The sequence below is a fragment of the Polyodon spathula genome, chromosome 5 (genome assembly GCF_017654505.1).
Source record: "Polyodon spathula isolate WHYD16114869_AA chromosome 5, ASM1765450v1, whole genome shotgun sequence".
Taxonomy (NCBI): domain Eukaryota; kingdom Metazoa; phylum Chordata; class Actinopteri; order Acipenseriformes; family Polyodontidae; genus Polyodon; species Polyodon spathula.
Window position 1 is genome coordinate 59,705,710 of NC_054538.1, and position 25,361 is coordinate 59,731,070.

A 25,361-nucleotide genomic window follows, 5' to 3' on the forward strand; every position below is an offset into this window, starting at 1 on the left:
TAACACATTTTGCTAATTAACGTTTGTTACACAAACAGAAATACATATTAAAATATCATAGGCTACTTACAAATTTCATTTTAAAATTATGTATGTTGCTAATATATATTAGTGATATTCACAATCCCTTATCTACCGTCATACTGTCGAATATATCCAATCTACTTATTAATATAAATTATTCATAAAATTCATTTAAAATGATTTATTTTTTTGTTAGACTAATATATCTGACCTACAGCAATATTCATATTCTCTTATCTAGCGTCATATTGTTGACGACACCCAATCTACTAATTTATATAAATGATACTTACAAAATTCATTTTAAATTATTTATTGTTTGTCCAATCAACTTATTTCCTAGGCTTGATCCTCTTATTTCAATGTACTACACTGAGCTTAGAACCAGCTTTTTTCATCCATCACCAAAAGGCATCTTTTAGTGGCTAAACATGTTTGGCTCTATCCAGATTTAACAATTTTTTTAAACGAATGAATCACATTTTTTAAAACAGAAACCATATTGTGACAAGCAGTGTTATGTGCATTTAAATTATGTGGGTAGGTATTTCATGCATGAATCATTTGTGCAACATGTTCTGTGGAGCTTTTATTGGAACCAGAAATGTCCACATGATTCTACTAGTGCCCTGTACAATAAAGTACTTGTATAGTGAGGGGGATAGAAGTGGGCTCTTTGGAGTTACTATACATTAAATGAATCAGAAATTTCCTTTAACCTGATTGGTCAATATAAGGGCCTTAATCTCTGGTAAAGGAACTTAAATGTTATCTTTCAATCTATGTTTAATCACTGTTCCAAGTCAATCTGCCCAAAATTATGTAAATACATTATTTGTGTATTTATTTTATTTTTCTGCTTGATGAAAGAAAATCTCTATTCTCATATACACACACTCTGAATGTTATCTGACAATGTACTCTAAGTCAGCTTGTCCTATACGTTCAATCTATCTATTTACATTTACTGTAGCAAATAAAGGTTTAAAAAAATAAATACATAAAAAAATGAGAATACTGTTTGCTGTCAGCAGCAATACAGTAACCACAATAGCAACTAAAACTTATTTATTTTTTGGCCAATATATTTTAGAACTTAACGTTAGCTTAAATACTGAAATTTACACAAACCTGCACTCAAATCCTAAAAAAAAAAAAAAAAAAAAAAAAAAGTTACCGGCACTTTGATTTATTTAAATGTTTTACAAACAGTTAACAAACCATGTTCGCTTTTATGTACAAGGTACTTGAACGGAACAGCTCCATGTCAGCAGAAGATTATATTTCTTTTAATATTGAGGTATTATTTAGGCTATTGGAAATACCCACAAAGCGACATAGTCCACCACTGGGATATTAAAGCCATAAGGCTACCAAAGCACACATAGAATTCGGAGCAAACCGCATTACTCCTGGAATAATGAGGAAAACATTTGCTTAAACAGAACATGGGAGTATTGGTTCCTTACCTTTTCACTGGGTGAAACACGTTTTGAATCATTTAGGTACAGTATGGAACTTGATTTATTCGAAAGATTACTGCTAACTTCTAAGAATTAATTTAAGAAGTTTATACAGTATATGATGTGACATTACATATTTTAGACATACCTGGTATTAAAATGCAAGAAAGCAGCAATGGACTGTCTTGTGAATAAAACTTATATTGTCATGTGCTTTTGTCAAGCATTTTGAAACATCAAATACCTTTCTAAAGACAGATTTCAGTACAGAAGTTTGACAAAACAAACTCACCAATGTCCTGTTCAGCAGCAGCATCGTCACGACCAACAACAGTCTTTCCATCCTAAAATAAATTAAGGATGGTTCATTTAATTAAAGAAAGAATATACACTGTACTGCTTTCATTAGTTGAAACAAAATTTTGAAATATACTACTGTATTTGTTTTCATTTAAAAAAAAAAAAAAATACTTGCTTTTAAATGATACAGGATAATACCAGTACTAAGCAGATCATCATCAATGCCAATTAAGTGAGGCAGCTCAGAGTCTAAAACCACACCAATCCCTTCTTTTCTGAGAGCAAGGGTTTCTTCCTGCAGCAAAAAAAAAAATAAATACAGGAGCAGAAAGAAAGAATTTACATTAATTTATATTCTGTTACACCCTCTGGCTACAAGTGCGTTAATACTTTACAGGACTTTATTTCCAATAACTGTGTCTCCTATAATAATGTTATTCTACTGTAATTCCAAGCAACTAGGAATCTGTGATAGAAGCTAAAGATCAAATTTAAAACATTTCAACAGGTTTCTGAGGAAGTGGGGTTCCTTAAAATATCGGATTCAACTATAGTGTATAGCCCTGTATTTTCAAGTTCATATTTACTCAATTCAATATTTACACACTCAATTTAGATATATTTGTGCTGCTGTCCAGTATAGAGTAAATAAGTTTATCCAGATAAGATTACAACTGGTACTTGTAAACGGAACTATTAGCAATGTATAGGTGTTACATTTTATTTGGCCTGTGAGTGAGACAGAAAGGGCTTTTCCTCAAGTTTGTATTTGTGTGGACCCACTTTAATTGTTGTGCCGGGGGGTCTTTCTGCAGTGTGTTACAATCTAGGACCAGATGAACAATTTGTTCATTCAAATTGAAACTGATTTTTGTAGTTTTTTTCAATTTTTTCAATTATTATTATTTTTTTTTAATGTAAAATATGTCCAAAAAATCATGTTGTAAAAAAACAAATTAGATCCCCAAATAGTAAATTGTAAATACCAGATTTGATTTTTATTAAAAGAATTGTAATATTAAGTACTAAATGGCTGGTCTAAATGAAATAACAACTGCATAATCTTACCATTTAGACACAGTCAGTATACTGGAAAAGATAGCATTAGAATAAATTATTATTAATCTTGACAATCCCACAAACCCAATTTTTAGTGATCCTGGCTTTCCATTTGACATGTTATTATGACTTTGGTTTTCAAAGCAGACATCCCAGGATAACATTGCCTAATGCATCCAAAAGCCAATAGAACCAACATGCTTTGTATTCTAATTACAACAGAAGTGCTACAACATACTGGGTTTTTTGAGACGTGAACTAATTGCACAGAGATCATGTATCCATCTGAAGCTTGCAGACATTACGGTTTCAAATCTGTAACCGCATAGGTTCTACTGAATTTAGTCTTTCATTCATATAGTCTCCACCTAGCGTAACACCAAGGCTTAACAAAATAAAGGAAATAATTGTTTTGATGCTTTCCTGAAAATAGAACAAATCAGAATTGTTAAAAATGACAGATTGTCTTTCCGAATCATTTTTCAGGTCACCCAACCGTTATGGAGTTAATCCTCATAACTAACAATCATGTGGAGAAAAAAGTGATTCTGTAAGAGACTGATGTCTGCAATGCTTTCTATCTTAAATATACCTCTGTAGATGAGAAAGTATTTTAGCAAAAAACACTGAGAAAAGCAGCAAAGAAAAATGAGATTAAGTGGGGATTCGTAACTACATTTAGATGACAGAGGGGTGTATTCAATCAAAAATGATATATATATATATATATATATATATATATATATATATATATATATATATATATATATATATATATATATATATATTTTTTTTTTTCTAATGCAGTGGATTGTTTTGGGTATGTGCTCGTATATCTGGAAATTTGACTGATTAAACCACAGAAAGTGAAAATAAAGCATGTCAAAGCATTTTGATAAGTCGGCAAAGAGACTCAGAGACCAGAAACGCTATAGTTAAGTAATCGTGTGCATTTATTTACAATACATTTTCACAACACAAAAAAAAAAAAAAAAAACGCAAACGATACTTTCACCACCACACTACTTGTCTAACACCCATGACCACCCTAGTCATACACCTGTAGCCTTAATTGATCATTTAATTATTTATTCAGTTGACGGCTTCAGCCACATCCCCATGTGTTTTTACAAGGAGGAATTTAACCCCCTCCCTGCCACCTAATACCCCTGACCCCCCCCCCCCCCCTTTCATCCTGCAATGCTGCCACATTCCTCTCCCCTAAAAATACTTTAAATTATTTTACAGGAGGTTTTGTACCACAGTAGTTTTGAAACAAAAGCATTTGTGTATTAAAAATATGTTACTGGGGAAACGCAAGTTGTTAAGTTGTTATTGCACAAATAACATAATGCCAGAATCTGAAAATTATTAAAGGTCCCACCCTTTGTATTCCACACAAATGAATGTATGATTAATGTTGCCCTACAGCTCTGACATTCAGATTGTAGTCTATTACACCCTGGTATTACAACAGTGACATCATAAAGCTAAAAGTCACACTTAAATCATTGTCCAAGTGAAAAAGTCATTTCACATGGAAAAAAATAGAACAACTACTAAACAAACATGTATTTGGTGGCACTTACAAAACAGGATTAAAGCCTAGTCGTCTTTGGGATGGCTTTGTGTGACGACGGGTTGAAAGAAATTCAAGTATGGCTGGTCAGTAGCTAAACAGCTAAAAATATACCTATTCCTAAATTCACCTTTAGAAAGCTTTTAAAAATCTTTTTTGGTTTATATTCCAATTTTTTGTCAGCACAATACATCCAGTAGTAATACAGTTTTTTTTTTTTTTTTTTCCATTTTGTTTTTATTACTTTTAACCTGGGAAGAAAACTTCCATTAGTTGCAAATAACCAATACATTGTTCATACTATGGACCACACTCTTATATAATATTAAGTTATAGAACCACAATGTTTTTTTTTTTTTTTTTTTTTTTTAATGAATATAGTGATTCTATAATCATATGTGTAACAAGTGTTATTACATATGAATATATTACATACATACAGTGCTGAGAAAATGTTTGTAAACCCCAATGATGATAATGGAAATTCGATAGTTTTACCATCTTAGCCGCCTTTAATCAAAAGCAGTCTTTCTTAAATATCCAATAGGGTTTAAATTAACCAATTCCATAGCTTTTGAAACAAAATTAATTAGACAAACAATAAGTAATTAAGAGTCAGGGTATGTGAAAAAGTAACTGAACCCCTGGTTTTATCAGCTCAATTAAGGGGATCATTAGAATCAGGTGTTTAGATAATTAGGTAGATCTTAAGTGAGTTTGGTCTTCACTATACAAGTGCGTAGGAACACGTCATGCCACGATCAAAAGAAATCTCTGAGGACCTCAGAAAAACAGCAATTGATGCTCATCAGTCTAGAAAGGGTTACAAAACCATTTCTAAGTATTTGGGGCTCCACTAATCCACTGTCAGACAGATAGTCTACAAATGGAGAAAGTTCAAGTCGTCACTCTACCATGGAGCGGTCATCCTACCAAAATCTCTCCAAGAACAAACCGGAAAATCATCAAGGAAGGCACAAAGAACCCCAGAGTAATATCCAAGGACCTGCAGGCCACTCTCACCTTGGCTAATGTGAGTGTTCATGACTCAACTATCAGAAGAAGACTGAACAAGAATGGTGTTCATGGAAGGATAGCCAGGAGGAAACCACTGCTCTTTAAAAAGAATATTGCTGCCCATCTGAAGTTTGCCAAAGAGCACATAGATGATCCACAAGACTTCTGGAACAATGGGGGGTGGAGACTTATCCAATTATGATCTTTCACTTTTGTATTTTCAATATATAATTTTTTTTCTCAATAAAACCTTTTTTCCCCTTAACAATGTGGAGTATGGTATGTAGATAAGTGGGAAAAAATCCTCATTTAAATGCATGAAACTCAAGCACTGACACAACAAAATGTGAAAAAAGTTCAGGGGGGTGTAGACTTTCTATAGGCACTCCCCATTAAGGAGATTACCTAACTAAATAGGAAAAAAAAACACAGCCAATGGCTTAGGGAATACAAGAAAAGGCAGCAAATACATTTTATATATATATATATATATATATATATATATATATATATATATATATATATATATATATATATATATATTAGAAAGTAACAGGGTCATAAACACCCTTCAATAAACTACCAAACCACACATTAGTCATATAGATTATTTTAGCAATTTAGTTAGAAAATAGGACTATGTAGTGTAAATCCATCATTTCAAGAAGTCAATACTTCCTATCCCTCCATGAACAGAACAGTCCCTTTATCTTTTTACCAGCATCACAATTCTATTAAAGATGCCTACATTTCCACCCCATCGACAGTTAGTAGAAAGCCTTCTTCGTTCGAACACTAACAGGGAAAGACATCACCTCTCAGCCTGACGTTTAATTAAAATAATTCTTCAATGACTTCATTAGTGGTGACGTGTTGTCTCATAGATTAATGTGATGTGTCATTTTTATGAAACATCACATATAAATGAGAGTATAGCATACTTTCTTTCATATCTACTACTGCTTCAGTTCCTCAGAAGTCGAGATTTTTTTTATTTTTTTTATTTCATGAGTGATGATTGCTGGAAAAAGTATGTGGTAGAAATAATTAGTTTCCCCTTAACTTGAAACAGGACTTTTATATTCCCATTAAACTATCATCTACAGTGATGTAATTTTAAAATGAATATCAACAAGATTTAACTCCAACTTCATGCCTAACAATGAGCATTTAACCATGCTAACGAAAGGGGTGTTAATAATTCAATACTCATGGCACAGATTTAACATGCACAGCATTCAGCGATCACAACAAAAGGAAGCCCTTGTGTCCTATTTTAATAAAATAACATCAAATGAATAGAATTAATTGTTTGAAATATGGAATTATTAACCTAATTATTATTGTATTAATTGCATTAATTCTCTATTTTTTGATTGGGCAGTTGATATCAAGGTCACATGTCAGAACATTTAACTCATTTTCTTTTTTGTGCACAGACAAAAGTAATTCTCAAGTTAGATAATGGCTTCAAATTAAATGATATAGATTTTCTCACAGAGCTTATTCTCAAGTAAAAACACAACAATAATCACATAACACAACAACAATAAGAACAATAACAATGGATGATCACCAAGGATGTAAATACAAAAGGTCACTATGATCTACATATACCATTTGCACGTGTAAAACGCTTAACATACTATTTCCAAAAGGCTTTACTTAATTTGACAAGTTGTTATATGCAAAACCATAGGTACACTTTTTAAAAACAAATAGTAAATAGATATTTCCAATCGCTGTTGGACTTACTTAGAACACCTTTGAAAGGGGGAAAGAAAAAATATGTACTTGTTTCCTGCTGTGTCCATAAGACTTAAAAAATAAATAAATAAATAAATAAACCCATATAAAACAGGCATGTGTCATGTAATTCTTTTAGCAGATGGCACTTTTTCTTCACTGTTTGAATTTTATTTTATTTTTTTAGAATGAAATGAGGTGTTCCTCCTATGATTTTACCTCTGGGGTATTACACCTGAATGCAGTGAAGCTTTGTAAAATATATTGAGTAATATCAGTAAGCCAAGGGTTACAAAGCAATAAGCTGCACAGTAGCAGATTATTTCCCCATGTATACATCTGACAAAACTTGTTATGAAAATGCTAACAAACACCATCATGTAATGCAGTAAAGTGTTTTTCACTGTTCAAAACTCTCCTGCCTCTAAAAAGGTTCCCCAGTGTGAGATTTGATTGTGGAGGAAAAAAAAAAAAAGTAAACATTGCAATTGATACCTCAATAATATCTGAAGGTTGTTCCTTTGTTTTTTTTTTTTTTTTTTTTTTTTTTTATGTATAATGTAACAGAAGATGAACAATAATAGAAAAAGCTTTCAGGCAGTTCTTATCTTTTCTTTGACTCAATGCTTTAAAATTAACGGTGGAAATCAGGAATAAAAAAAATCATTAGACTGCAATTCTTCATACAAAAGTAATTACCTGAGTGATTAGCTAGCTATTCTTCTCATGCTTGAATGGAAATATGTTCTTGAATAATAATGTGATAAGCTGAAGCTTTTTTAAGGTTTGTTTGATATAAATTAGCTAAATAAAACAAAGAACTAAGACACCAAAGTAAGCTGTATATATAATAAAACAGATTAAGGGTAATATTTACAGGAAAAAGTCAGGCACTTAATCTACTCTCCTTAACTGGAGTTAATATAATTGGTATTTCCCCTTACAATTTCACAAGAATTTCTACAGTTGCAGACAAAAATATTGGCACCCTACGCTTATTATACCATAATTCAAGGTAACAGATTAAGGACAAGCATGTAGTAAACTTTAAACACTTTTTAATAAAAGAAAAAACAAACACACAATTTCTAGTAATTTCACAAATAATGTTTATCAAAAAAAAAACAAAACACATTTAAAAAAAAACTTACTTTAAAGTATTCGTTCATGACAGTATTGGGATAACTGATTTAGTATTTTGGATGTCCTCCTTTTGCTTTTATTCCGGATTTCAGTCATTTATGATAATTCTTAACCAGTATGTTACATTTTGCTGGTGAAATCTGGGCCCATTCTGTCTTGCATATTCCCTGCAGCTCAGACGGATTGGATACACAGTGCCCGGCTACAATTTTTTTCAGATCAATCCAAAGCATTTCTATTGGATCGAGATCTGAGGATTACCAAGGCCATTCCAGAACTTTTATCATCATTTCTTCAAAGAATTGCAGAGTTGACAGCTTTTTGCTTTTGGTCGTGGTTGTGTTGGAAGATAAACTGTCTGCCAATCAGCCTACGAGCAGATGGTATCATTGTACTTTGTAGAATATTTTGATACATGGCTGCATTAATTCGATCTTCAGTCGCATTAATCTTTTTTTTTAGTTGCTCGGACGATTCTCCTACCTGCTGTACGCATCATTTTCTTTGGACACCCACGTCTTTCAAGCGTTTCAGTTGAATTTGTTCTGTGGTACTTCTTGATTACTGCTAAGAATGTGGATTTTGGTATTCCATATTTCTTTGATAATGTTCTGTAGCCATTTTCTTTGTCATAGTTTGTTATAAGTGCTTTTCTTAAAGGTAAATCCAACTACTTTTTCTTGACCATCATCTGCTGTGTTGACAAAATGGTCTTCTTCAAACATGCTGGAAAAAATTACCTCTTTTTCTGTCTATTAACTTTATAATGCAGCTTAATTACTGTTTAATGGTTTTCAATCAATGACTATTATATATTTGATATATACATTTTTTACGCTGTTATATTGGAAATTGCTCAACTGCTTTTGATTTTTAATAAATATTGTTTGTAAAACTACCAGAATGTGTGTATTTTGGTCTTTGTCTTATTAATCAGTGGCTAATGTTCACTAAATGCTTGTACTTCCTGAATTATCTTATATTAAGTGTAGGGTGCCAATACTTCTCTGCGACTGTAGTTTTTTTTTTTTTTTTTAGCTCTGATATTCAGTTGTTATTTTCTTCTAAATATGCATTTAACTGTCAAGCATGGTACTGGTGGCATCATGTTATGAGGATGCTCTCAGCAGGGACTGGGAAGCTTGTTAAGATAGAGGGGAGAATGGATGGTTCAAAGTACAACAAGCAACAAGGGAGCGGTGTACCTACAGCATACTGTTACATTGTGGAGCCAGAAGCCTATTGCTTTAAATGCAAAGGACTTCTGGGTCATTCCATGACAAATCACCAACGGGTTATACCCTACCATCCTCAATTTACACCAATGTGATTCTTGGGGTTGTTTTAAGCAAACAAGCTTAAATTTACACTTTTAATCTGATCCGGTAAAGGGGTCAAAATGTGGTTTATGGGTAGCCCCCTCTTAACGTTATCCAACCTTTTACTCAAACAGTTTGTGCTACAGACTTGTGGGAGGTGCAATTTTATTGGAAATCGCACTGCAAAAAAAAAAAAAATAAATATATATATATATATATATAATAGTATATATATATATATATAAAATATATATATATATATAATATATATATAAACGTCACGCTAATAAGGTTATTTTAATGTGGATGGTGTTCCAATGTCGTGTGTGTGTGTGTGTGTGTATATATATATATATATATATATATATATATATATATATATAGACACACACACACACACTTAAAAGAAAACAAAAGTTACACCTTAACAGTTTTTAAACTTGGGGCGAAATCCCAAAAATAAAAATCGAACTTACCCAGAAAGGGTCATGGTCCATGCTGTGTCACAAATATTAGGAAGGTAATTTGTGAAAAACTACTTTTCTGCAACACATGCCACATCAGTCATTGACCCCTTCTCTCTCTCCACAGTTTCTCAGTCTTTTTGAGATCTTGATCTGAAACTTGACGAAGACTAAGTGAGACTAGTGAGAATGTTGCCATGGGGTACCCAGCATTTGTCATCCTTCTCTGGCCAGTGATACTGCTGTTATTTCCTACCAGGGTGCATGAATTGGATATATAAGACCCCAAATTCCTCAGACATTTTCAATCACACCCATCCAACAGGGTTAGAAACTCACGCTTGCCCGAGGCGAATTAAATCTGATGAGGACTAGTTGATGTCTGTGTCTCAGTAGTCCTCTGGGCGAGTACTTAAAACAAATTTACGCATAGGCTCTGGTCAGTCTTGCGTTACAAACATGCAGGGAAGTCAATTTTCTAACGGGGTGTAGCAATGGTGACTAAGCATTCACAAATAATGCTTAGAAAACAGTCACTCAGAACTGAAAACTCCCTTCATCTCCCCTGCAATGCCAACCCCACTTAATGACGTTTGTGTTCTCTCTCTGTGCAGGATGCAAAGTTTGTCGTTTGAATTTACTGAAACATGTTGCACCTTTTGAAGTGTAAAGTAATTTTAAAGAAATGTGGAGATTTGCACTGGGTTACAACCCTGACTGAAGATGTCTAAACATTTTAAAACTAATAAACAATTACCATAATGAACATTATCTAAGAATGTTGCTTAAAACATAACACAATATATTCATAATAAAGTTGAGTTCTTATCTATAAACAGTAACACATTTAAAGCTGGGGACTCGCCGTCTGTAGCTTGGTGTTTCCATTATCGTCAGCAAATTTTAAATGATTGGAAGCTGAAATTACTTTTTTTAAAACACACTTTTCTTATACCAATATATTACTGGTGAACGATAATCACTGAGTTTGAAAACCAGGATTTAATTACTGATAATATGTGCACAGGGGGTGATTCCGCGACTCTCCGGGGCTCAAGCACCAATGGGGGAAAATAAGGTCCTGCATAGTGCAAATAAATCACCTGTTCTGTCAATATATAGTGTGGATGCTTCACAAGCAGAACTGTTACTGCAGCATTTAAAAATATAAAATCCATTTATACAAAGTCTCAAAGTAGACAGTAATTCATAGCTAGCCAGCATTTTTTTTAGATAGCAACACATGTACAATAAAATAAATATACTTGTGTCATCGGTGTCAATTTGTGATGGAGCTTCATGGTTGGGAAGGTGACACAGCTAAAATAATTTTTTCCTCTGTCATCCCTTCTGGTGCTGTCAGTGTCAGTTTCTCAGCACACAGTACATTTAGTTGCTCAGTAACGAGGTGCAAACAGGTGATTGATCGATCTGTATCAGCGAAGGTGCTTTGTTTTATTAAAAAAAAAAAAAAAAAAAAAAAAGGTACTTTTAAATTAATAATGGTGTTTATTTTTTAGCAAAATAAAATCTAAGCCTGTTTTTAAGGACCCTAACTGTTGTTGATTACAACTTAGGCACTTCACATAAGTACTAGTAAGTTTACATCAGGACTACCAAGTTTTAAAAGGTACTAGTCCTTCGGAGTAGTAGCACAATATTGTTAGTTTCTAACCCTGCATCCAATACATATCTGCATAGATGACAGAAACAAAACATCCTATCTGATTCACAGCTTTGAATTCATCAGAGCATTCCCAGGAGATACTTACAGTTTCTGATTCACTTATGGAGAGAGAAGAGACAAAGCGGAGTCTGGGAAATGGGGATGAATCTATGCAGGCGTTTAGTGCCCTTTATGGTTAATGCAGACTTGAACCTATGTTAAGTGTTCAGCATTGGCCAAGATTGTTTTTCACCCCCGAGCACAAAGATGAAGGTTATGCTGTCGAAGGCAGTCTTGCAGAATGAATACATGTCTTCAGGGGTTACAATCTGGCCATCAGTGGGATGCTGCTAGCTCTTTTTTGCAGTCTTTCGCTTGACTGTTCCCTCAATACCCTTCACAAGGGCCTTTGCCATGTGACGTTACAAAGAAATGCCATTCTGCATGCCGGTTGAAGTCCAGTTTATGGTGGCAGACATTTATGAAATTTAACTTTTTTGTTTGGGCAGCACAACTATCACTAAAGTAATGAATTTTCCTGAGGTAGGTAAGTTTTTTCCTTCAATTGAGGGAGGAGTTTGGATTAAAATAATTTCCGGCAAATGTTTGTCACCTGAAGATTACTTCAGGTTTCTTAGAAATTAGGAGGAGGGGTGGTGGCAGTTTAGGTTTTTCAAAGCAAACAAAAATATAATGTGGAGATACCGGGTTGAGAGCCCCATCACAAAAGAAAAAAAATACTGAAGCCCTGATTAGCAAAGGGGCCGGTTGTACTAACGAGAAAAAAAAATAGGCCCCATTTTACTAAACATTTTAAAACTAATAAATAAACAACTACCATAATGAACATTCACGTAATATGTTGCTTAAAACATAATAACACAATATATTCATAATAAAGATGAGTTCTTTCCTATAAACAGTAACATGTTTAAAGTTTGGGACTTGCTGTCAGTTGCTTGGTGCTGTTTACATTATCGTCAGCATATTTTAAGTGATTTGAAATGAAATTACGTTTTTAAAACCAACCGTTTCTTATACCAATACAGTACTATAGTACCATTTTAAATAGTAAAACCTTCACTGGAAGCTCTGACAAACCGGATATTCAAATGCACTGATACAAAGTCCACCAACTTTCTTGTTTCCCTCATTATTATTTTGTATTTTTTATTCTCTCATTAGTATCCAGCCTAGAAGAAATTCAGTTCTGGCAGATTCTACTGTACTTCCTGAAGTGGTTTTCTCCCAAAAAAAGTAGCCAACTAGCTAACAATTTCATCCCGAGGGATGCACTGAAATGTATGGACTTTAAATTGGGACTTTAGTAAAGACTATGCGAGTACATTAATTATTGTAGGTAGTAATTCATAACCCCCCAACTCCACAAACCAGTCAACATTTCTGTAAATAGCAACACATGCAAACAATAAAATAAACCTTTTATTTGGGTCATCGGTGTCATTTTCAGGCGGAGCTTCGTGGTCAGCAAGGTTACACAGCTCAGAGAATTTTTCCTCTGTCATCATGTCTGGTGTTTTCAGTGTCACTTTCTCAGCACACACTAGTAATCACTCATAATGAGGTACAAACAGGTGAATGATCGATCTGTAGGAACATTTACTAAGGTGCCTTTGTTAAAATAAATAAATAAATGTCAAAATTTATAACAGTGTTTATTTTTTTTGGAAAATAAAATGTAAGCCTAATATTTTTTAGAGACCCCCAACTGTTGTTGTTGATTCCAACATAAGCGCTTCACATCTGGACTACCAAGTTTCAAAAAGTACTAGTCCTTTGGACTAGTACCACAATTTGGTTAGTTTTTAACCCTGGTAATGGTACTGTTCAGCTTGGGAAAACAGAGTTTGCTGCTACAAAGTTATGTTTAAAAGTGCAACCTGTTTTTCATCCAGTTTTTTATTATTATTATTATTATTATTATTATTATTATTATTATTATTATTATTATTATTATTATTAATTAGAAAAAAAGTTTAAATGTTGACTGAACAAAATGACAGCAGTTATACAAATTAAACATACGACATAAAACAATTTCAGTTAAAAAAAAAAAAGTTAAACCTCTTCTGTATTCCAATATTCTCACATCTAAGAGACACAAAGCAACAGATTATTTGCTTGCTTGGGTCTATTCAGTACAGGTTTAAAATTACACTGATGATATCACCATGCAAGACTGCATGATAAAGAAGAACTCATGATTAGGCTAATGAATGCCATTGTTCAACATAATGTAAAAGTCTGTAAAACAGTTTTTAAAAAAACCAATTTTGCTAAATTAGGAACATATTTGAAGCTAGAAAACTTGACCAATGATTCTTACCAGTAATAACTCAACCTATTAGGTTCATTTTAATCAAAATGTCATGGTCTGTCATTTAGGAATTACTTAAAATTACTTTAATTTGAAAGCATACTTTGGACAAAAATTGCATTTGGGGTTAACATTTGCAGCTTAATAGTAGCAAATGTCATATAATTACAACAAGACATATGGGTACAGGAACTTTGACATCTTTCATTGATCTTTTAAAAAAAAAAAAATAGAAGCACAGCCTAGTAGTTTTACTGCATAGTGGGGTTGTTTAAATAGAGATCAGTCATCCAAAAACATTCAATACAGTTACACAAGATTGTAAATGAAATCTTACACAAAAGTAAGTCAAGCAGACAAATGTTTCAGCTGCAGCCTATGTATTTGATGCAGGCACCTGCCTTAAAATGATACAGGAAAGCACAACATTCACACAAACCTTTTTCTAACAAAGACTGGTATAGGTTTAAGGTATCTAAACATAAACACATCCTTGTAGACAAAAGATAACATAAAATACCAGGATTTTCTTCCCTGCCAAAATAAGATTTTCATCCAATGTGATAACGTTCCGAGTACTGTGCCTTAGAAAAATCACTACTTATAAATATGTTCCAAATATATGGTCCATTTTGATAAACTCTGAAAGAAACATTCAGCCAAATACACTTGTACTTCTTGTTTCCATTTAGGACATAATAGATTGAAATATTATGCAAGCAGCCACAGGAAGGGCTTGATCCCACAAGGTCTGCTTTCCAACATGATGTTGACAAGAAATTCCTATACAATAGCACCCCCACCTGCCTAAAAAACATACTGCATTTTATTTTACTGCAGGATCAAGTTCTTGAAGTTTAAAATTTTACATTTTTAGGGGGATCTAGATCCACTTCATTGGTTAACGGATTGCTAGTATGTGACAGTAGTGAATTCAGATTACTATTAAACCAATATGATATGTACAGGCCCACAAACCTATAGTACCACTATGTACAGACCAAAAAGATACTCAAAGACTAATCTGGGTTTAATGCATCATTTGTCACCCTTTCCATCTAGTGCAATTCACTGAAGTCTTTTGGAACATTACATTAACCGCCCGCCCAATGCAAAAGCTATCACTAACATCTGCATACAGCTTGGATCATACTTCTCCACATGATGTTATTAATGGTGGGCATATTTCCTCTGACTGGTCAAATACAGATTTTAATCAAAAACTAGTTACACTCACTCTTAATGAAATGTGCTTTTGCAGCAATGTTCAACCATTTCCCAGACTGAAATTGAAAATACATCTTTAATTAATGATTGAATTTCATGTACAGAAAATCAAACTAAATTTCAAGATGAGGCCAACACCACTAAACAGCCATGAAGCTGCCTGCAGTATAAATTAAATTAATCTGTCAATACACTGTGACACACTTCCAGTTGATGCTGACACTCGAAGCTTGATGCAGTGCCTCATCAATTTATACACTTCATATTGCTGCCTGCACAAGGAAGTCAGGTTCATCTGCTAAATGCATTAAATCAGTCCACCGCATAGGATACAAGAAATTTTCCAATCGCATGTTTTGTTTTTTTTTTCTTCCTTCCCACTGCTTAAGGCTATATAAGCCTCATCAATCAAACCAACCCATTCTGCAAATACAGATCAGAACATTTTAGGTTTACTGTGAATAGCGCATTACCAAAAAAATAAAAAATAAGAGCAAGTAATGGGAAACCTAACACACACAGAGTACTGGTAAGGTACAACATTTCCAGGGCAGTTAAATAGAATGCTTAAATAGAGAATGCATGCATATCATTAAATTGTCTTATCTTGGTATAGCCTGTTAAAGACAGTCCACAACAATACCTGTGATAATTAATAATCGGTTTGCATCAATGTGCAAAAGTAGCCCGGGTAGCGGTTGCAAATTACTGTACATTTCCAGAAATCTTTTTAATAAGCTATTGTGTGTTTACTCTTTCATTCTCTATTGTTGTTTCTGCTTAGATCACCATGCCTAATGCTGTAACTATTCCATCAAAAAAAAAAAAAAAAAAAAAAAAAAAAGTCATCCACTTCTAAAAAGTCAAAGTAAGGTTTCAGAAATTACCATTTTGGAAACTTTGAGTAAGCAAATAGAATCATAGTTTCAGAGGGGGCACATGAACACTAGTGGTCATTTTTGACACTCATGCAGAAATGCAGTTTGAAGTGGTTAAAGAAATGTCATTTTTGCTGGAATAATTTGTATACAGCATAAATAATGATCCTAGTAGAAACAACACCAGGGGATTATAGAAGACACACTCATAATAAGTATCACTTTGGATATGATATATCGAAGTGCTGGTCCTTTCATGACTCCTGACTACTGTACATCTTGTTTGAATTACCTTTATTAAAAAACATTATGGAGATGAGGAGAGCTGCATATAAAGTGCAAACGCAAGAGTTTTAAACAGAGCCATGTAGCAATGAAGCTGTTTATTCTCACAGGGATTCTGTCTGCATTCAAGAAAATGAAAACAAATGTTGCAGTTCTCTGGAAGATAAACTACTTCACTCACACAAGTGTCTACAATCAATCTTGGAAATACTACTGAACATGTGCATTTCAAATTTACAGATATTGAAGAACTAATAAAAAAAATACCTGCATCCATTTTCTAATAAGATGTTGAGCATGGTTCAACAAATGGCCAGTTTTTTAAAAAAAAAAAAAAGCCAACATTTTAATAAAGTGCTTCCACTTAAATTCAACTCCTATTTATTCCACTCATTTTTTTTTTTTTCCTTTAATGTAACACCTCACAGAATAGAGTTGAATAATTATGCATGTGAAATATGCACATTCAAATTCAAGATACATCCTCTGCCAATGTAGGTCTCAAAAGAAATACAGCCTCTTAATTAAACTGGCAAATTAGGCCTACTTGTATTCTGCAAATATGCTCATCAATAGGGTTAACCCTTTTCGCTCTCTGAAGCTGTTGCATTAATAAATGCTTATTTGGAGAAGCACAAGAGCAATGGGGGGGGGGGGGGTTAAACCACAGAACGTTATCTTGTTATAGAGTAAAAAAATTGGACTGCCCTGCTGTATGAACCAGTATGCCAAGGTTATGGACTACCATGGACCAGTAATTTATCATGACCTACAGGGCCTGTGGCATACGTAACAGACAGACATGTCACATCTCTAGATTTTGATACAATCAATAACCTGTGGTAAATAACACTGCAATAATATTGGATAAGGTATTCTTCAGATTCCACTAAAACTGTAAGTATGCATAGACAGACTTAAAAGGCGCCTCTTTGTATCACGTGGTTATGCTACTCTCAATGACTTAAAAGTGTCCTAACAAGTTTCATTACAATGAGAGAAGCAGTTAGATATATGCAGACATCTACAGTGTTACATACATTACACACACGGTTGTGCAAACAGGCACCGGTCGCAGGAATATTCATTCCTAGCTGATAACAATAATACCAGAATTTGTTGACATCCAATTCTTTTAAAGCAGCGCTTTAATGATATGAAAACAAAATTATTTTAAACCACCCATCAGAGAGGTTGCAGTTGCTAATATCAGAATTAAGACAAGGTTGGCTAATAACCCACTAAAAAAGACATCCACCACAATCACATGAAACAAAAGTCAGCATTGTTAATGGTACTCGTTTTACAACCACCTGTAAATCCATAAGTTACATAAACTGGCAATTGCATTAATGACAGGTTAGACCGAATATGTTTATTGACCTTTGCCTGATTACAGTTAAATTGTGAACCCTGCTCTGCATTATTTTGCAACAATAAGCATTTCATTTACAGCACTGTGGCAGGGCCAGAGCCCTTAATGTAAGTAGTGTGTGGGAATGTAAAGTTGGCAGGGGTGGGGTTAAATCTGTCCCTGTCAACAATCACAGGTGTGGCCAATCTCCAATTAGGTAATTCGGTGCTAACTGAAGAATGGCTGTATATAAAGGAGAAATATTTATGATTCTCTTTGTTGACGCTGTCCTGCTACAAGTACGTTTTGCACATTATAATGAGATTACTTTATAATACACAGAAACCAGCTAGCTATGTTTACTCTGGTCAAGCAAAACAGCAGTACAAGCTTGCAGCACAAAGAAATCGGAAAGGGACTGAATTTACAGTATCCAGGTAAATCACCCCATACCACCCAATGAAATTTGTACTTAAAATTGTGGGTTGTACTGTATGTCAAATCAGTCAATGAGATTAGTTTGCTACAGCGTTACTTTGTCACACCTAGAATTTGAATGAATTTGGTAGTCTAACCGCTAAGTTAAAGTATCCAGTCTGCTCAGTAGTGGCATCAAAATGAATCCATGTAATTCCAACATTAACAAATTGGGTAGCAATTTGCATACAAAGACTTGGTATACTTCTCATGCATACTGACTGTAAAAACTTGCATAATCCTTATATAGACTGTTTTGTCCCTCTCCCATGCTTGTAAACAGGTTTTCACTGCATTTAAAGATATTCATAAATGGGATACACTGGCAGCAGTCTAAAGCCAATTACAAATACAATAATATTTGAATATTTACCTGAACTATTAAATATTATTAAAAACTTCACATAACATAACTACGTATTACTGCTTTCCAAGTTAATTTGCTACAGTAAAATAATAGTTTAGTATCTGAAGGTTTTATAAAGTCTATGCTGAACACTTGAGTCTAGAAATTGTAATTGTACGTCTCTGGTGAAGTCAGTGTGTGGAGACTTCTTGTGGCACCAAAATGCATTAAAAGTGCAGGAGCATTGTAAATGAGACACGGCATGTCAAAAGGGCTGTCCTTGGTAAATGGTTACAACCTACCCAAGTAATTTTAAATGGTCAATCTTCACTGTTGGCTTCAATAAAACCCTGATCTCCATTCAAATACCATCTCTTTTTTTTTTTTTTTAATAACAAATATACTTATTTTCTTCCCCAGGCAATAGAGCCTCCCATAACCTCCTGTATGTGCCTGTTAACCTTCCCAGTAGACTCAGTTTCCCATCACTGTTAGATTAAACCCATCTATTAGCCTATGGTTCAAACCACTACTCCAATACTCCACAGCTAAAATTTTTTAACGGGCTCCAAGCGTTTGATGTACAACATGTATCATCCACTATACTTTTTGAAAGAAAGGCACAAAAACACAAAAAAATACCAATAATCCATTCATTCTCTTTTCTTCCAGATTTTAGACTGAAATTAACTTTTTAGCAGGAAAATGTTTCCTCTTTTACAATTCTTGTAAATTTAAGAACGTTATACACGTATTGCTGATGTAATCTATATATATATATATATATATATTATATATATATATATATATATATATATATATATATATATATATATATATATATATATATATATATATATATAGAAATTTGTAGTTCCCTTAAATCTCCCTCGGTAATTCCACGATTCTGCGTCCGCAGAATCTCGTCACGCGCAGAATCTGACAACTCAGGTAACTTTACAGGGACAAGATGGAAACATTTCTGAGAAAAAATGATTCACTTAAAGCCAAAACAACTAATGTAAATGCTAAACAATGGGCTAAAATCCACAGTACATTAAAAAAAAAAAAATGTATTAAGACAGTGGCAAATTATTTTGCAAGGTATGCAATTGTGTTTTGGCTCACACACGAAAATGCACTCTCAATGATCACCTGGCCTCCCAAAAACACAAACGAAAGTACGAGGAAGATTGTAGTAATTCAACAAAACGTCAAAAACAATAACGATGACCCTACACAACAAGGCAAGATCCGAAAGGGAGCGTATCATGGTAGAACCATTTTCTACTTTACCGTCTTATGGCAATATGCGTGTATGTGACTAATGTTTATTAAATAATTTTCAACTTCAGATAAAGAAAAGTAAAGTTTATATAAACTGTAAAAGCAGAACGATGGTACGAAAACCTAGGGGTTGAAACATCGTTGTAAAAATTTACCTGTTAGAAATGTGTCACTTTAAATATGTTTTTTATTTATTTATTTATTTATTTTTTTAATGATCCTCTACAAACGTTCTTGTTTTCCCCACGTCTGCTCATCAAGTAGAAATACGCTGTTTTTGCACTCGGAAGAAAGAGAATAGAGTAAAAAGAATATACAGTGCACTCCGTTTACTGGATGAAATCGACCGTTAATAACTGGCTTTTTTATTCCGTAGAGAAACATCTCATTTACCATAACTAAACTCTTTAAACAAACATATTCAACATGCAACAAAACCATGCCAACACCCTAACTGAACACATTATTATTATTATTATTATTATTATTATTATTATTATTATTATTATTATTATTATTATTATTATTATTATTAAATCATTTAGATGATGCTTTTATCCAAGGCAATCGTTAATACAGCACATTACAACATTTACACAACTTTTGTTACTGCGGAGCTGTACAGTAAAGATCCACATTTTAAAAGTCTCAAATAAACTGCAACAAACACATACACATGCATTACACTGACTCTTTTTTTTTTCTTATATTCTGCTGCAGAATTTATGAAATCTTGCAGAATTCCCCAGGGAGTGAAACATAATTGCATTATTGAGAATCCAACAGATGCTCTGTCCTTTAGTGCTGATCGACATTTTCTGTTCCTACAATGTAGCACTCATTTCAGTCAAAAACATTATGATGGTCATCTTTCTCCTGACAAAACACACCAGAGTAAAAGTATGTATTTGCAGCTGGGATTATATTACACTGCAGGGCATTTCTTTAAAATGTTAACTACTTACATTTTTTTAAAGACATTTATTTTTTACCATAAAATAAAAATTGTTTTATTTTGCTTGTTTATTGCCATATTTCAACATAAAGATTATGCAATATAACTTGTACCCATGGCTACATACAAATAAGTGTATCAAAGCACACTGGTATTGACTTGTCTCCCTTTGAATCATCACAGTCATACCAAGCATAAAACCTGTACTATTCAATGTACCAATAAAAACCTTAGTACAGTTCAAGAGATTTAATTTTCATGTTGCTACCTCGAATCCTCAAATCAATCACTGGACATATCTTATGTAAAGTCATTTCTCACTGTCTTGCCATCTGCTGGGCAATTCTAATCTCCAAGGTTTTCTAATTTCTCTTTCATTTTGTAACACAGAGCTGCCAAGTTATCTGGCTCTCAACTAGTAAAACCTCAGGCACTGCTGGTGTTTAATAAATACTGATGCAATGCAAAATCTGTTTGTATTTCATTACAACCAAATATGCAAAAGACAGAGCCATTCCCTTATGAATTTCAATTAAGTTGCAAAATATATCGACCAGAATGTGTTGCACTTAATGATCCATGCTTTACTGCCTCTCTGCCAGTTCTGCAGGTTGTGGAATTCCTAGGTTGTTGCTATGTACCAAAATATTGTCAGGACTGAGACCAAACTCTCATTGTGTGCTAGGTTATAATGATTTGACTGATGCATTAGGTTTTCAATAGTTACGATGTACTGTAGGCTGCTTTTCAGCAAAACAACTCAGTAAGGACATACATGCAATTTCAAGTGAAAACAAAATAATACACATTGCAGGTTACATCTAATTCAGATATTTAAATAGTAAACTAATATTGCATAATTTAACTCACATTTGAAATACGTTGATTTGCCATCAACAATTTCAGTGTGTATAATATAACGAATATCTGTATAATGGTTAAATAATTGTGAATTTCTTTATACAAAGGAGTTGTCAAATTAAAAGATGCACATATCACAGACTGCAAATATTTTTTAAAAGGTTCACACAATTTAATGAGTCTGTGAGTACTGAACTACTCCCCTTACATCTCCAAGACCCAGTTTTAGAGTATGTCTGTGCAGCGTTACCAACAAATAGACCAACAAATCAGCACATTCAATTTTGCTGTCATTGAATGTATCTAATGTAATACACACCAGAAAAGAGGTTCCATGGAAAATGTGTAAATTATTCAATGTGTGCTTCATGGGAATTTTGAACAATATAGTTACTGTACATATACCCAAATATTTTGCGTTCACTTACTTTAAGGATATTTTGGGTCTCATTCCATTTGTTCGTCCATTCTTTGGTCAGTTCTCTTACCTGTCAAGAAGTAAATTAAAGTGTTATTTTTTTTTAACCGTAAATTCCATTGTTATACTAAAGCAGAGGTTTTCAAACTGTGGGGTTATTAAGAGGGCGCCAATACCTGACTGGAAAATACTTTTTTCTGACTTTCTGGCTATTGTAAAAGCTCCGTGGGCCTCCAGATTATTGACTCAATGGACAACTACCCACTCCAGGCAGGGATCATGCTTAATCGGACCAACCCCCTGCTAAATCTGACCAATCCCTGGCCACAGAGCTTGTGTAGTTTCAGACCTATCACAACTCAGCGACTCACCCAGCCCTCCTTCATTTGAAAATGCATGAAAATGATTGGTTTTTGGCAAAAAAAAAAAAAAACAGGATTAGTGCAAAGTGAGACTTTCGCCTTGGCCTCTGCAAACATTAAACAGGCTTCTGCAATCGAAAAAGCTTGCATCTCATTCACCCGCTTAGCAGATGTAATCGCAAGCAAGAAAGCCGCTTTCATAGATAAACATTTCAGCTCCGCTGAATGCAAGGGCTAAAAGGGAGGTTTCACAAGTGCTTCAAGCACCACATTAAGCGTCTAGCAAGGGACCATGGCTGAAGCCGCTGAGCTATCAAATAGGTCCTGTAAAAATTGCAGTATAACTTATGGGGCAGGTTGTATTGTCAAAACCCTTAGGCAGGCACAACATTTGAAAAAAGCCCCACTTGTACCCATACTGGGAATGCGTGGACTCTGCTCTGGCATTCTGTAAATGACCTTATTAGAAAGTCCCAGATGGCTCAAATGATACTGTTCAGGGGCCAGACCCAGAGCTGCAGGCTCGATGGATCGGGATGCCATAATGTCCCCCGCATCTGGCGGAGCAGGTTGTGGCGCTTTAGCAAGCTCCACGGCTGGCCTTTCAAGAGCTGTATCAGTGTAGAAAACCAGTCTCCCGGACCAACAGGGGGATACTAATAACACCCTGGCCTGGTTCTGCCTGATCTTTTCCAGGCACAGCGGTTGCATGGCGAGTGGTAGAAAAGCATACAGAAGCTGCTTTGGCCACTGGCTCTCCCAAACAGTTGCCAAATGAGGCTCACCACTTCTGGATGAAGCCTCCATTCTGAGCCACTGTGGACTCCCCTTGAAAGGAGGTCCGCTGTCCAATTTGTCACCCCAGGGAGGTACTGCGCGCAGTGAGAGGAGGTGATGGTGTGCCCAAAGCAGTATCCTTCGGGGTACCCGATAGAGACCTGGGGACCTGAGGCCGCCCTAATGGTTTATGTAAGCTACTACAGTACTGTTGTCCGTCCGGACAAGCACGTGTCTCCCTTGAATCCCCTGTAAAAAAATTCTGCAAGGCTAGAAACACTGCCTGCAGTTCCAAAATATTTATATGGAGACCCTGTCACGGTGACAACCTCCATTCTGGTAACGCTGCCCAGCGCTACTCCTAAGCGCATGTGAGCAGGCTGTGTCTGCCAGGATAGCGCCTGCAGACAGTGCCGAGCTACTGTCAGCAGATGGCCGCGGTTCAATGCGGGCTGAAAAACCCCGCTGTTGAACCAGCCTTGGAAAAGGTGCATACGCAGACGACCCAAAGGAAGGGTCTGAGAAGCTGCTGCGAACAAGCCCAAGAGACACTGAAACATCACTACTGTGAGCTTTCTGTTGAGCTGAAAAAGCTTTAGACAAGTGGCTGTTCTCTGCACTCTGTTTTCCGACAGGGTGGACATCATGGTCCTGGAATCCAGACGCACTCCTAAATAACAGGCTGTCTGCGAGGGTGAAAGCTGGCTCTTTACACAGTTAACTGACAGACTTAGCCAAAGTAGGTGGTCTGTGATGAGTTTCATGTTAGCCCCTGCCTGCAGTGGAGACTGAACACAAATGAGATAAATCGTCCAGGTAATTGAGCACTCCGATGCCCATGACTCTCAAATGGGGCCAGAATAGCCTCCCTGCATTTTGAAAAGGCATAGGGGGGCTAGAGTGAGGCTGAATGGCAATACTCAAAACTTGAGGTACCTCTTGTGCCCTGATTTTATTGGGATGTGAAAACAAGCATCTTTTAAGCCCACCATAGTGAACCAATCGCCTGGCCTTTGACTGCGACAGCTGCTGAATTGATAACATTTTGAACTTCTATCGACTCAGATATGGGTTGACCTGTCTGAGGCTGAGGATTGGTCTGAGGCCACCATCCCGTTTGGGCACCAGGAAGTACCTAGAGTAAAACCCTTCTTCCAAGTGAAGAGGATGAACTGTGCAAATAACCTGCTTCTGCTGTCACCTCCTGAGACAACACCAATGAGTCTCTTGTGAAAACCTCCTCTGGCTTTAGCAGGAGCCGGCTGGGCCGGTCTCTGAGGTTGTTGGAACTTTGGCTGCCAGTTGGGAGCTGGTCTATGTACTGGGGGTGGTCGCTTGGGAAGCAGACACACCAGTTCCTTCGTAGACTTCCGTGCCTGATGACAGCGCTACAGCATATCGTTTACCGCAGGACCAAAAGTGCGTCCTGGAGTAATGGGAGCATCCAGCAACGGTGCCTTGTCTCCATCCACTATAAGCGCCTGGGACAGCCAGAGCTGAAGTCTTGCGGCTATTAATGCAGCAAGGTTCCTACCCACTGCCTGCCCGTTGAATTTTGATATACGGAGCAGGTTCTTATTCATCAGCCGCACTTCCTCGAGCTGCTGTGATGTGGGTCTGTGGCTTGGTGAAAGAGACTTTAAACAAACAGTAATAAGCCACCAAGATGCTGTTGTAATTTCCCAACCGAGCAGCAAACACACCAGCTGAGTAAGCCTTCTTGAGAATAATCTCAGAAACTCTACATTGTTTATTCAGGCAGGTAGCAACTTTGTTCAAAAGTGCTAGCTTTAGGGCTTACACCAGTGATGCAATACTGGCATCTACTTATGGAAAATCAGCCAAGCCAAGCTGCCTCATGTAAGCTGTACAGCATCCCCAAGGAAAGTAAAGCAGCAGGTGCTGTAGCCAGGTGACCCCAGGACAAATGCAACTCAAAAAGGAAATCCGGGTGTACCAGAGAAGGAGTGTCATCATCCTTGTCATCTACAGGCCATGTGTCATTTAAAACGTCAG

The 25,361-nt window shown here is 35.3% G+C and overlaps 1 protein-coding gene across 1 annotated transcript in view; it reads right to left on the reverse strand.

Annotated features, from left to right (window-relative positions):
- kif16ba (kinesin family member 16Ba) overlaps window positions 1–25,361 on the reverse strand; it is a 149,405-nt gene that overhangs the window by 91,130 nt on the left and 32,914 nt on the right. Inside the window, exons 12-14 of the mRNA XM_041250878.1 lie at window positions 22,217–22,276; window positions 1,963–2,082; window positions 1,780–1,831 (exon numbers count right to left, since the gene is read on the reverse strand). Coding sequence (XP_041106812.1) covers window positions 1,780–1,831; window positions 1,963–2,082; window positions 22,217–22,276 — 232 coding nt within the window. The remainder of the gene's footprint in view (window positions 1–1,779; window positions 1,832–1,962; window positions 2,083–22,216; window positions 22,277–25,361) is intronic.